Source organism: Netta rufina, assembly GCF_964035555.1.
Source record: "Netta rufina genome assembly, chromosome: 4".
Taxonomy (NCBI): Eukaryota; Metazoa; Chordata; class Aves; order Anseriformes; family Anatidae; genus Netta; species Netta rufina.
In genome coordinates this window covers 36860448-36875559 of record NC_140127.1, presented here as the reverse complement: position 1 = coordinate 36875559, position 15112 = coordinate 36860448, and the positions used below count along the sequence as shown (strand labels likewise).

Genomic DNA, 15112 nt, shown 5'->3' with positions numbered 1-15112 from the left:
TTTCTCCCCACACCAACGATAATGAAACATGAGCACACAAAACTAGAAATTTTTAACACAGTAGATTTTCATGCATACAAACCTGTATGATTTGTTGTCGAGTTCATTCTTTTTGCAACTATACGCTTAATTTCATCCAGGGCACTGCTCAGTTCATGGGATCTTTTTTTATTTTCTTTTTCAGCATACAGCAGCCTTTGCCGGAGTTCCAGAAACTGGCTTTGATACATGGCGAGGTCATTGTCTGCAATGAGAACATAACTTCTTTTCAGAGAGGTGAGCATATAAAATACATGATGGTATAAAGTGAAAGTTGAAGAATAGGAGACAGTCCAAAAGAACGCATGATGAAGACTGTAAGACTGTATGAGACCACTCAAAGTTTTTTACTCGCAGAATGAAGAAGCCTGGAAGAGCATTCAGAAGTAGGGAGTTTAGGCACTACTGCTGGGTAAAGGTTTGGAATTGAAGCCAAGAACTGGAGTATGACATTAGTAACAAGGAAAAATAATAAATGCAAGACTATGAGTCTCAAGTAAAGGCACTATCCAGTAAACCCAACATTTTTGGTAAGTGTCTAATGCAGATGACCCCTTGTCACACTTAAGAGTGTAATTATGTAGTGTCTTATTTTGCATAAAACATTAGTAAGATTGAAAAAAATATATTAAGGTATTCAGTCTTCACTTATGATTTAAAAAGTGTCTGGAGTATACAAACTATTAGTAGAGATGGTTATTTGAACTATATATATATATCGATATATACTATATGAACTACATATATTGATATTGCTATATTTACTTCTCTAGATAACAACTGAAATTGTGCTCTGGATTGAAAGATGTCTTCATAATTTATAGCCCGCCTCTAACTAAATACCCTCAAATCATACTGATATTAGAAACACTTTACTCTCTGTAACAGTTATCAGACGCCTCTGCTGTTCTCCATCATTTCAGATGATGTCAAGGTTATGTTTAGGCAAGATCCACATTCATAAGAAGCAAGTACTGTTAATTTCATACACAGGACTTCTCAGTTGTCACAGATGACGTACAAGACCCATAACCCTCCGCTGCCTCATCTCAATGTAAACAAAGATTGTAAGACTTGTTAAAATTAATGTAAGGAAACATTTCAATAATACTACTCACTTAGAGAGCAAAGAAAGTAGAGGGCATGGTTAACAATGGGAGAGGAATAAAGCAGTTACTGCCTTTAGCAAATGATGAAAATAAAATAGATACTGCTTCCATGCAATTGGCAGGTTAGGTAAACCAAATTTTCAAACTCAGGTTAGTGTAGGTCCACATGAAAAAAAAAACGCTTGTGTACTCAGCTGAGGAATTGAACCCCATGAAAAAACAGTATCAAAAGAATAGGTGAAATTTCAGAACGTTGCTGTTCAAAGCTATGTTATTTCTGCAGGGATGCTCGCATGCAAATTAAACGTCACGGTAATAACCAAAAAGTTATTTTACTGTTTGACAATATAATGACATGCAACTTAATGTGAAGAGATTGTCTCTGCTGCCAGAAACAACTTTGCAAGGTCAACTATTTAAAAATAACTTTTGCTACTGAAACACATCAGAAAAAGCACTAGAACTTCAGGCAAATTAAGGATTTTGTGAGAGTTTTAACAGAGAAAAAGTAAAAAAAGAGCTTCGAAAAAAAAAAAAAAAAGTGAAGAATAGGATCTCTACTTCACTTTACAATGTTTTATAATTAAAGCCGGTTCTTTGTTGGTAGTAGTTTTAAGTTAAATGTTTTTATACAGACACTTCCATTCTATTCATGGACTGTACTGAGTCCAAACCTTGGCAGGAGTATCTTTCTAGGACCCACTCTTGTCTCCAAGCAGAGTGAGTTCCCAGGGAGTCTAGCCTGCTGAAGAGACTAAGAGCAAAATGTGCACGTAATACAAATTGGTGAGTGTTTGCAGAGGCCTTTCAATCAGAAATGGTTTTGATTTTTGGCTAAACAGTAATTCCATTTGCATTAACTCAAATAGTCAATCAATAAATTAGAAGACAAAATCTGGAAAGATATAGGAAGGAAGCAGTTAGGGAAAAGTATTTGAATAGTAGACGTGATCTGCATTATTGTTATTATTATTTTTATTAGTGGTCTCAGTTAAAAAGTCAACATTAATATCAGTATGTAAATTAAAGATACAGTAATTGTAATTTTAACCTTCGGCAAAAAATAAAATGTATGTTTGGAACACAGTACTGAACTTTTTGTATTTTGTTTTATAAGAAGAAACTGCCATAATCAGTATTTATTACTGACATAAAGTTATCAAACTAAGAAGATAAAATTAGAAGCATTTACAAAGCTCAATACCCTAAATATTTAAATGGTCATTAAGCTTAGATGGATTTTAGTGTGTGCGTGGAAAGTGTTGCTCCTTAAGTTTCTACAGAGGTACACAGAACCAAAACAATGTCTTCCAATAGCTTGCTTAGAAAGAACCAGACGGAGCATTTCCACAAATATAACTCTAGCAAAGCTGGGAGAGCCAGGAGGAAGGAGCCTCAGATGTATCACAAAGCACTCTGTCTGTCCTCAGTGATAGCCTTACTTAGCAACACCTCTCGGAAGACTTCTTTCTGCAACTGGGACTGTCAGGAGAAAGAGATAGATGAAGACCCATGGCAAAACTACAAAAAATAACTGAAGATAAAGGCTTTATTTCCCCTTGGAGAGCTGAGGATTAATCACTGCGATGGGCTAAGAAAATCCTACCAGGAAATGCCAATGGGGTTATACTAGCTAAAAGCCAGGGTGAAAAACAACCAGAATCAGAAGCAGCATTTAAAGCTTTTGCAATGAATCTTCAGCTCTACTACATTTCTTCTTACCCTTCACCACACTGTCATACACATTTTTGGGTGCTGTAGTTCTAAAATGGTAATACTTGAAGCGGTTTTAACTGTAATCTTATCTCCTCATATATACATAAATATAACTTTCTGCACTGGAAACTGAAGTTGTTTAGAAACAATACTAATCTCTAAAACAAATACTGATTCTGAAATTCAGACAATTATTTCTCTTAGCTCCACACACGTATACTTCCTATTATCATAAATGCTTCCAGTTTTATTAATAATAGATTTCCAGGTATATGTAAGGAGCTCTGGAACAATCATCAAAACCCCCTTCTAATATTCAAGGAGGGGAAAAAAAAAAGGAAAACTGGGGGTGACAGAAAGGGTAGAAGAACTTCCCTCCCCATAGTCTAGCAGTTACCCTTGCTCCTATTTCTTTGTGACGAGCTACATTCTCTACCATACCTATGGACACTTCCTTCTGGAAATTGAATTTTGGTTAACGCCCTCTTTAAAGAAAACTATATAAAGCAACTGCAAAAGATCTTGTCCTACACTGCACTTGGAACCACTGATCGGGTTAATGAAGCATATTAAACCACTGAGGCATGCGTTGCGTTAATAACTGTGGTGGTTTATTGTCTTCCTGTAACCGATCTAAAATAGAATAGAATAACAAGACTTCTAAATCTCGTAAGACATATAACAAGCTGAGTGTTGTTCTTTCAGAATGAGGAGAAAAAAATCCCCCAAACAATGTGTCTGTCTTCGTTCCAAACAGCCCGTTCTTACGCAAACACTTTGATTCAACAATGTGCTAAAGTCTAAGGGTATTTAAGCACCCTCCTCGATAAGGACACCTCCCTGAAATTGTGTATGACTGTTAAATACATTGTTTATAGCATTACAGCACAGTAACTTGTCCCTACCAGTAGGCTAGAGATAACCAAGAGAAACTACCATGAAGCCAGAAGCAGCGTCACCTGCACTAGGTACATTTATCCCTTAAGAACAGCCTGAGCCAGAACTGGGGTAGCCTCAATTGCTGAGCCTTAACTAGAGGACACAGCAGGTCCTAATGCATATCTTAAACTTTCAGGAGCCTTTGAAGTCAGTCAGTGTTCATGTTTTGTCTGCCCCCTGATAGCAAGCGGGCTACAGAGGCTATGGCTACAGTGTATGGTGGAGTCCAGAAGTAGGAGAAGGAGAAAAATTAAGGCACATGCCTCAGCTGGCTGGTTGAAACCTTTGCCCCACTATGATGCAGCAGCGTCAAACATGCAAGCTTGGCAGGCCAAACTATGGGCTTAACATGCAGTGAGGGTTCTCTCACCGTGTTTTTACAGCTTGCTCTACAGGCGTCTAGCTAGGCCGAGTAACCAGGCAGCAATATGCTCTCCCAGTCAGTCTACTTGTCTTTGACAGTCTCCACGTCAAGAGCTTCAGGAGAGCGGAGGCCAGCAGGGCAACGTTTTATTAACACAGTGACATCCAATAAAGACTGTGCCAGCAGTTTTTGGTGGGAAGCTAGGGTTCCTCCACACAGCAACTAGGAAGAGAATCGAATCAGAATCACTTTCCAATACTAAAATGAACAAACGAGACAAAACAAACAAACTTCATGAAGTTAAAAGCAGATCAAAGATAATAACTGAATTTTAAATATACATGAAATTCCATAAAGAGCAAAGAGTCGCTACTGGTTTTAGCACAGAATAAATTTTACTAACCCCATTTACACTCTGTATCTAACTGAATTAGAGATGGAAACAAACTTATTTTAGAGAAAACACAACTAGAGTTCTGATAATATTTTCTAAAACACTGGCACAAACAGTCCTCGTTCTATAGCGAAGTCTCTTCCTGTATTAGTACCTAGCGAACAGGGATTTTAAGACATTCAGTCAAAACATTTCTATGTAGAAAGCATTATTAAAATAAGTGGAGAAATGTATGACTTGAATAGATATACTTTGGTGTTTGCCCATAATTAGTATCCATTGGTTTTATCATAGCAAAGTTATGGACACAATAAAGGTTCTTATTAGCAGTGGAAAATTCTGATTTGAATATGGTCTTTATCAGATAAATAAGAAGTACTCATTCACTTCAGACAATTAAATGGTTATTACTTCTTTGTGGTTAGCATTTTATATATTTTTACTGTTCTGCCTGATGTAGCAACAATCACACATTTATATACACATTTAATTAAATGCCTATCAACTAACTAAATTATTTCTGGATAAAAGTGTTTCTCAAGACTGAGTGTACAACGTTAGGAAAGCATGAAGGTCATGTTTACACTTGTTTAAGTAGAGGTCGTGATAATGCACTGTGCAGCAAACAAAGAGTGGTCAGAAATTTTCCTTATTCCTTCCTCAACAACAAAAAAAAAACAACAGTAACTAGTTTCATTTTTTTACCTGAATCTTTTTAGAATTTATAACTCAATTCCTCTACTTCTGAAGACAAGGCAGCCACTATTCCACCTAAATTAACTGCAAAAAGCAGCAGTCTCTTAGTTTAGTAAATGACACATTTAGAAGGCAGTAAAGCCATACAGCTTTTGTAAGTGTTGGATACCAATTTTGGTATAAAATTTGGGATCAGTGAATACTCAGTCTCAATTTCCATCTGAAGTTGTTGTAGTTTGTTTTTGTTTGTTTGTTTTTTAAAGACTGAAATGGAGAAACACGTAAAGAAACCAAATAATGCCCACTGTGCATTTTGGTCACATCCCAACTGTGTGCTGGGGCAATACCAGGCTGTGTATTAACTTCTGTATGCTTTTGGTTCCACTGGAAGGAAACGGATGCAGGAAGGCAGGAAGGATGATGTAGACCATCATTCAAGCCCCTGATCTGGACAACTGGGTGCCCAGGCTTGGTGGCTGGAAACTGCCTAACAGGCCTAGAGAAGACAGGAAAACTCTTTTCTGCTTGTTCATAAAACCAAACAAGCTGTATTGGCTGAAATGAGATTGGTGTAATTCAAGACTCCTTATCAGCCCGTCAATTTGCCACTACTTAATTGAAGCTTTAGGCCACAGCGTGCCAGTTGGGTCTGGATAGGAAACCCACAAGGAGCTCCGTCACAAATGACGATCACACAGGGAGCTCCACTTGGGTGCACAGCAGGGGCTGGCCAGCGGCAGCAATGTCACACCACGTACAGAAGGTTAGTGGAAATGAAGGGAAGAAACATGTAGCCTGCTGTTTGTACTGGCACGTACATTACATTATTTCAACTGCAAACAACTGGCATTCATTAGAAACTTCTTTGTAACCCTTTGCACCCCTTCTTGCTGCTATGTTAAGCTTTGTGAAATAATGAAACATTTACTATATTAGACAATTTGATAAACCTTACGTACACTTCTGTGAGTGTGATTAAGCATGAACAGTTCCCTTTTTCTTTCCCCAACCTTAAAGAGATAAATAGAGAAACACAGGTTTCACAATGTTTGTCTCAAACCATATATATTAAGATGCTTACATGTGACATCATATTTTAGTGTTGCTGTCTCCTAACTTCCAGACGAACCTTAATCTTAATTTACTTGGATTAAGCGTCCCACAAATTTAGGTGAAGAGGGCATCAACACCTTATAAATCAATTCTAAGGGATCTAATCCTGTTACCTTTACAAGCAACACTAAGAAGCACTGCCCCATGAGATGATTCTATTTACCTCGCTGCCGTGACAAGTAAATAAATAAATAAAATAATCACTGTTATTCAGTTAAGTCACTGAAGTTGACTAGAGGAAAGTTGACTAGAGGGAATGGCCTCAAGTTCTACCAGGGGAGGTTTAGGTTAGAAATTAAGACATTTCTCCTCAGAAAGAGCAGTCAGGCATTGGAACAGGTTTGCCCAGGGAGATGGTGGAGTCACCGTCCCTGGGAGTGTTCAAGGAAAGGTTGGACATGGTGCTTAGGGACATGGTTTAGTGGGTGACGTTAGTAGTAGGGGGATGATTGGACCAGATGATCTTAGAGGGCTTAATGATTCTAAGTTTTTATTTGGGAATAGTCTTTCCAGAGAAGAAACTTCGTGTAAATTCATAATGAGAATGCACTCTTGCCTTCTTTACTGTTTATAAAATGGAGGGGAAAAAAAAAAAAAGATTTGCTACCTGCATACTACTTTTTTTATACCTATATTTTATGTTGATTAATACTTCCATGGATAAAACCATGTGAGAAAATCACTACATAAATTATAAGTTATTTACTAGTTGCCATAACTACAAATTTATATAAAGAGTATTTACATGAGAGCAAATACTTTTGGTCAGGTGAACTAACAAGTGGATTGTAATTCAGTTGCATAACAGTAGGAACATCTGCATCATCCTGATAACAGCCTTTCCTATCCTCAGTTGCAAAGTGCTTGCTTCAGACAGGTTTTGCTTAGGGCCTGGGGAGGGACCAAGAAGCTCATGGCAAAACCATGCAGGATGTGGACCAGGTATTGCTACACCAGTCAAACCGAGTACTGGCTAACAACAGCCTGCGTTTGCAAGCACTCTAGAGGATGCTAAAGGAATCACCATACAAGCTTAGATGCAGTATCAAGATTTGCTGAAGATGTGGTGACTACCAATTGTCTCTGTAATTACTTTTTCTGCCACAAAATACAGTCAGCCTATTGAAACTGAAACCTCTGCTCGTACGTATTTATTAAGCAATGGAAACAATGAATACACAGCTTTTTAAGGATAGCTAAAACGTTTATAATAAGACAGTATCAAAGTCCAAAATAGATGAAGTTTAATGACTGTCAGATTCTGTACTTTCATTTAAAGTGCGTAAGTTATGCATGAACATCTTCCTTGCTGTGCCAGTTCAAGTTACCTGTTGTTGAATTAAGTCTCAAAATTTCAGTTAGAATCTCTCAAGCTAGCTAGCCCCTTACTATAAGGCATCTAAAGGTCTCTGTGTTTTGTTTCCCCCCCCCCCACTGAAATCAGGACAGAGCTAATACGTGATTTACACTTCAGGCTAACACCGAAGGGCTGAAAGGCTCTAAGACAGCAGTCAAATCAAACACTGGTTTACAGGGCTATTATATACTTCACATATTAGAGTACGTAGCTAGGATGCCCTGTCCTAGCTTTAAAACAAATTTTTTTTATTTTTTTTTTTACGATCCCAGTATCAACGCAATCCAAGAAACAATAAATGTCTAGAAACCAAAGTGCACACTACAGACTGCAACTGCTGAGTGTGAAACTGATTTCAAAGATCAAGACCAGCTGGCACATTTTGATAGGTAAGTCAGAGAAGCAAACTGGAGTAACTGCAGGTCTAACAAATGCGTAGAAGAAAATGAGACAGAGAAGAACTTCCGACAAACAGGTAAAAGAAGTGGGAGCTGACAAGCATTAGAGACAGTACTTGACGTCTCAGTAACAGGTGAGATAAGTGAAAAGGGCTTTAGAAAAGAAAACAAACGGATCACGTTTGAGGTGTGAGAAAAGTAGGAACTCCAGCACTGCTCTAGGCATGTTGCTAGAGGGGTAAGTTCAGCAGGGAGGACAGGAAGAAGAAGAGAGGTTTAACAATACCTAAGCAGAGCTATATGCCTGCTGTGGGGGAAAGAGATTTGTTTCAGCTCCTTAGATATTGTCATGTCTTAGTCATGATGGAGCAGCATTTGGTTTGCTCCCAATTCTCCTCTTCGTGGAAAAAAGTAACAACATAGGATGGTTCTTGGGGGTTTTCTTGGTATAGGTAGGACATTTCTGTATTCTAGCACCCCTCAGGAACAAAAATTGCACTTTTCCAGTGAAATAAACTTAATACAAACTCATTTACCACGTACACCTTTACTTACAATTATCTACTCTTTGTTGAACACTGTAAATTAATATTAATAATGGTTAAAAGTTTGTTAATTAAAAAAAGGTGCTAAAATAAATAGAAAAATACATCGCTTGAGAAGAATTAGTTACTCTGTTGTGGAGAAGGAGACATCTGTGGAAAGACAAAAGTTAAGTCAATACACACAGAGAAGGAAACACCACCACCACCACCACCCCCCCCAAAAAAAAAAAAAAAGAAAAAAAAAAGGGAACAAACAAATAAACAAAAGGAACAAACAAACAAAACCATAGACACGGAACACCAGCAGAGAAAGGTTAAAAAGAAAGGTGACTGAAAATGGTACTTCAGCAAAGGAGCCAGAAAATAGAAGTCACGAAAGAACATGGAGATACATGGATGTAGGCTGTGGCTGGGACAAACCCTCTCTTTCTATTATCTTTTGGATCTTAGTTTCTTAAGACACACCCTATTTTTTCTTTGCTTATCATTCCCTGCTCGTAGCAGAACTGCCATTTTAAAAAAGCGTCAAGTGCTGTAAGATCGACAGCTGCCTAGCTGAGGAGAAACAACGGAGGCAGGAGGGTCGGCATTGCCTCAGCTCCATTCAACACTGCATTACGAGGCTGAGGGCTCTACTGGCACCTCAGTCGGCCACAAAACCTACCAATATAAGAAAAATCTAACAGCTAGCACAAGTTCTGTCTTCATCCCAGCAATTACTAATTGGCTTAATTCTTCTGCATCCATCAAGCCAGACCTTTTTAAACGCATATGTAGCAAACTCTTCAAAATCCATTCTTTCTGCCCCATCCCAAGCGAACTGCCACATTAACGAGCTGTCTGCCAGCCTTCACGGCGTTACTGGGAGAGACTATCAATTTATTTTTGGAAAATAACATCAGCTTTACCTTTCCTGTGCCAGCTCAGAGGACCTTAAGGTGATCTGGCAGGTGCCACTTACATAGCCCATTAAAAAGACGCACCGTTTATAAACAGAAATAAGGGTCAGGTGCTTCTCTGCGGACTGAGCATTCCCTCGTAGCGCTGGAAGTGCCTGCAGGTGAGGCACAAACACCACGGGTAGCGCTGCTCTGTCCTCCTTGAGTACCGCCACAAACAAAACCACGTAAGGAGCGACAACCACGGCGCTCACCCCCTCCCCATCCTAACCCTAGGAGAAGAGCGCTGTTGGGGGGACCTCGAACAGGACCTCACGGGGCATTTTTCGTGTCACCTGCGCCCACGCCCGGCCGCGGAGCCCCGGCAGCGCCCCCGGCAGCGCCCCCCTCGCCTCTCCAGCCCCCTTGGCAGCTCTCACCTGGCTCCCCCGGCCACGCCGCGTACCACAGCAGGGAGCCGGCGGCGCCCAGGCACAGCGCGGCCAGCAGCGGGCCCTGCCGGAGCCGCATCTCCCGGCGGGGAGCTCCCGCAGCCCCAGCCCAGCCCAGCCCGGCCCGGGCAGCAGCCGCCGGGCGGGGCCGCGCCGCCCTCAGCGCCCACGGGGCCGGGCAGCGCCGGGGAGGAGCCGCCGAGGGGACGGGGACGGGGACCGGGACCGGGACGAGGCGGCGGCGCCTCAGGTGCTCGAGCGCGGGGGGCATTGGGGGTGAGGGGCGCCTGGGGGGCTCCCGCAGCACCGAACCTAACGGGATTCCTGCGTGCACGGCTGAACCTTAACGTGCCGGCGGCTGCCGTCGTGCCCCCTGATGGCAGGCAACGCGTGGGGACAGGGAGCTGGCCACAGGGCGGCTGTAACGCCGAGGGGGATGCAGCTCTCCTAGCCGCATCCGAGCTTTATGTGAAAAAAGCCCTCCTCTCCCTGCCTTTCCTTTGCTGGGACACCTGCACCAACTGCTCGCAAAGCCACTCAAATTGGGGATTTTAAACAACAAAAAAAAGTAATTTCCAGTTTGGTATCACAAAGACATAAAGGACCAATTGAGAAATCATACTGGACTTTGTTAGCTGAGAAGAGCAGTAATTTACTAGCTGCTACCTGTTTCCTTATTGCCACCGTATATTATTCATTACCTTTTTTTTTACCCAAATGATGCAGTATTTTCTATCGTTTGCTTTATAAAAATATGCTTGTATTATTAACACAATAGCTCCTTTTCTCTAAGCTTACTTGACTGCATCTCATCTTAAACCAAAACACTGAATCACTTGGAACAGTGTTGTGTAAAGCAAACCCCAAACCTACAGCACTGTTTGGTGTCTGGACACAACTATGCTGGAGTCCTAACGTGAACACTGCCTCTATGCTCCACTCTTATTACTACACTAACATTCTAAGTACACCGTCTTTTGAAAGCTAATCTTAGACTACCAAAATTCCCATCGCTGCTCTTGCTGGTTAGTGTAATCTTCCCATGTTCGAACTTTTATGTGGATAGGTTTACTTCTCCCTTTAGCAATTACTTGGAATTGTGAATGTTACTCATTAATAATGCAGGAGAGTGCTAAGTAGCCTGCATCAGGATACAAACGGAGAGCTACAAATCTCAGCACAGCTCCTTGAATCACTAGGAAACTTGGAGTTAGGCTTCCTATTCCTGATCTGTCCTCATTCAATAAACTAAGCTTCCCCTTTCCTTCTGTTACTGACTGTATCTTGCTTTGATATTTTTACTGAGAAATCTTCTAAACTACACTTACTTTAAAAACGTTTACAGTTCTTGTTGTTAACCAACACAATTACAACTCAGTGCCCTTATGCTCTATTGCCTGCTCATCAGCATTGCTCTCTCCAAGTTAACACATTAAAAGACCAAGACAATACTCTTAAAGGAAGATCAATGTAAGTTTTGGCACATTTTTAATAAAGTAGAGATTTAGACCTGAGAGGAACAAGTAAATATTAAGTATGTCATATGTAATGAATTAAATACCTGTTAATTGACTGGCCAGTGTGTGTTTGTTACAGAGCCAATGTGAACCAGTATTTGATGTTGTCAAGCAGGAGGGTTATCAAAGATATGAATAATAGAAAGCTAATACACACTTAATTTTAGTCCATTTTCAGAGCCAGTAAGAAAAATATTTTCATCACACACTTGTAGAAACTACATACTGTACAGGAAACATCTGTGGAGACTGGCACTGAATGCATTAGATGTTATTTATTGAGGCTGACTCTAAAGCAGACCCAGTTACTACTCAGCCATGCTGAATTGTGGTGATCATTTACTTAATGCTGACTTAGACTGGTGTATTAACTTTTGATGAGGTAGTACATTAACTGTTCCTCTAAAAAATCAAAATACCAGATCACTGGAAACATAATGAACTTCCACTGCCTTGGGACCTACTTGCAATGAAGCCCTCTTATTTGCTTCATGTTTTCCTAAAATCTTCCTCCCAATGTTCTTGTCATATGTTATTTTATATACTCAAGAAATAACTAATAAATAAATAAATAAAATGTGCAGTATTTTTGTTTGTTTGTTTTTGGAAGGGGCTAAACAGCTCAGACCAGTTTTACCTCCCAGCAGCATTTCTGGCAAACTAATAACCTTAAAAAATAAACAACTGTATAGAACATAACACTGGGGAACCCCTACCACCTGCTAAGCAAGTCAGTCATTCAGTGAGATAGTTCCATTGAGACAGCTTACCTGCAAGACAAGGTTTCTACGCTTGTCCTCATGCTTTTTAAATGAAAATCCTTTCTTGTACGTTGCTACGTAACTTGAGCGTCTTGCGTTTTCAGTGTTGTTTTCACACATCTCTGTGTATACAAACATAGAGATAAGAAAGTTCAAAATAAATATTTGACAAAATAAACACTCATGGGTGAAACAACTATTGGATTATTCTGCGTGTAAATTGTAGCTGTCCTTCATCTACAGGGTACACGAACAAAGCATAGCTACTGGTAACAATAGGTGATAGTCACTGCCATGGAAAGTTTTCTGATAGTGCAGAGATCCAGCTGATATTGCTGGTTAAAGTCCCCTTTTATTTGCCCTGCTATCATTTAAGAAAGGTAACTTTAAAAGGTAAACAGTAGTTCATTATCTTTCCCTCAGCCAAAGTCTCTGCGAAGGTAGCCTTGGAAGGCAACCACTGAACACAAAAGGAATAAGCTAGATTTTTTTTTTATTTTTTTTTAAGCTACCCCCTTATGTTTTTGAATGTCCTAATAAAAATTATGAATTGACTGAACATGATGATACAGCAGGGTCTTACATGAGTCAAGTAATAACATTTGGGTAAATTGGCCACATTCTCTACTGGATCACTCAGTCATGTAAACAAGGTTTAAGTCAAGAGTTTACACTTGCTTGTTATACACCAAAAAGATGATCAAGATCAAGTTTGGAACTCAACGTGAAATTAATGCACCCAAAATCACTGATTTATATATAAACACCTTTATCTTTTGTCATATTTACAGTAATTAGGCTCTGTATCCTTTTAATAACTTAGCCATTTTTTTTCACAAAGCTGTGAAAAAAATGGCAAAAATGTAAGCTTTATTTTTAAAGCAATAATTGGTTATGGAATTTACATTTCAAAAATACAGATTTAAGTATATTGTATGAGTGAGAAAGTTATAAGCTAGATTAAAACTTGCCTCTAGGAAGTTCTTGCATTTCAGAAGCACTTCAAGTAAAACAAGACCTACAAAATTTTCAAGCTTACCCCAACAAGTTTAATTACAACACAAGAAGTATTTTACTATGTATTGTCGATGCCAAATATTTTTCACATCCATCCTAGAGACTGGAAACAGTAAGAATCAACTGAGAAAACAATAGTGTACTATGCGTGTTTACTGTTATAGATTATTGTAAAACAAAGTGGAACAACTTCCAGAACCTGTGGTACAAAAAATGTTGCTTTGGTTGTTAAGAATCCATGCAAAAAGGAAGTTTTATTTAAGTGTGAATAAATAAATAATAAAATAAAAAAGCATCCAAATCGTTAAAAAGCTGTTTAATTAACTAAAAGATGTAACAAAGCCGAACGCTTGAATGAGACAGTATTAAGGCGTTATTTTGGTAGCCATCAGCTAGAAAGTTCCCTCGGTGTTGTTTGCACAGCCCCTCACTTGAAGGATGCACCTGCGGGACTTTCCAAGCAATTCTGGTAGCTAGAGCTCCTTGTCAGCTATCTCCGAGCAATCAGCGTGTGGGCACGAAGACTGACCAGAAGGACCTGACTGCCCTTGGATTTCTTACCAGCATTTCCTCATGTTGTCACAACTCCTCCATCATCCCAAAGTCAAGCCGTAACACCCCACTGCTGCTGACACCAGGAATCTCCTGACAATAGCCATCACGCCCTCCTGCCACCCAGTAAGTTTACTTTTTAATAGAGAGAAACACCTCTTAGTTTATTTTTATCCTGTAGCACACCAATGTTTTATGACTCAGATTGCTCATTTATGAAGCCACACTCTGGAAAGAGTGATCGAGCGCCTGCTGCCTGTTAGCACCACCCGTCCCCACAGTTTTCAGGAGCTGGAATCAGAGCTGAGGTCAAACACCTGAATTTCTCAGATCAGTGACTCCCTCATGTGAAACTCCTCACCCCTGTAAGTGCACAGATCTGAATGGGAAAACGCTAAATGTGTTGGCCCACCCTCCGAAATCCCGTGGGACGCAGGCCACCAGGCCCTTCATGCTGTGTGAAAGGTACTTCCATTTCCTCCCCTCGGAGAGGTACCTGCCCATGGCCCAGCAAGCCTGCCAGATCCCTTTCCCACCCCTCAAACTCTGACTGCAGCACAGAAGAAAAAGAATTCTTCCTGCTGCCATCCACAGAACTGCTTGAGCCAATTAATAATTAATAATCACTAATTATCGTACAACGGAGGTGCCTACCGAGGCTAACTGAAACACTGGTGCTGCACCTATGTGCAACAGCGACAGAGCAGGATCCATGGCCAGCACTCTCCTCACAAGCACCTTGCGTGACTACACCCACACCTCCTTCCTGATCACATTTCAGAACATAACCCTAACCGGAGGGACAAACACACCGCTCGCTTTGCCCTCAGACACAGACAAGTGGCCCTGAGCTACGCTAGGCTGGAATGAGGAGACATTTCTCCTCAGAGAGCGGTCAGGCGCTGGGTTGCCCAAGGAGGTGGTGGCGTCACCGTCCCTGGGGGTGTTTAAGGAGAGGTTGGACGTGGTGCTTGGGGCATGGTTTAGTGGGTGGCAGTGGTGGCAGGTGGCTGGAACTGATGATCCTGGAGGGCTTTTACAACATTAATGACTGTTACTCCGTGACCAGACACGGACCGGGGGTGCCAGCAGCCCTCCCCAGCGCCCTGCCTTGCGCTGTGGGCGCTCGCCTCGCCTCACGACCCCGGCCGGGCCGCTGCCAGCAGGCACCCGCCCGGTAGCGGCAGGAACACGGCCGGTAACGACAAGGGCCCGGCCGGCAGCCGCTTCCGTCATCCCCCGCCATCACTTCCAGGTCAGGGAAG

General features: G+C 40.9%; 1 protein-coding gene across 1 annotated transcript in view; it reads right to left on the bottom strand.

Annotated features, from left to right (window-relative positions):
• MGAT4D (MGAT4 family member D) overlaps positions 1–10079 on the bottom strand; it is a gene marked incomplete at its 5' end in the record, with an annotated part of 34612 nt that extends 24533 nt beyond the window's left edge. The window contains 2 exons of the mRNA XM_084285938.1: positions 83–244; positions 9989–10079. Of these exons, the coding sequence (XP_084142064.1) occupies positions 83–244; positions 9989–10079 (253 nt within the window). The remainder of the gene's footprint in view (positions 1–82; positions 245–9988) is intronic.
• Positions 10080–15112: the final 5033 nt, after the last annotated feature.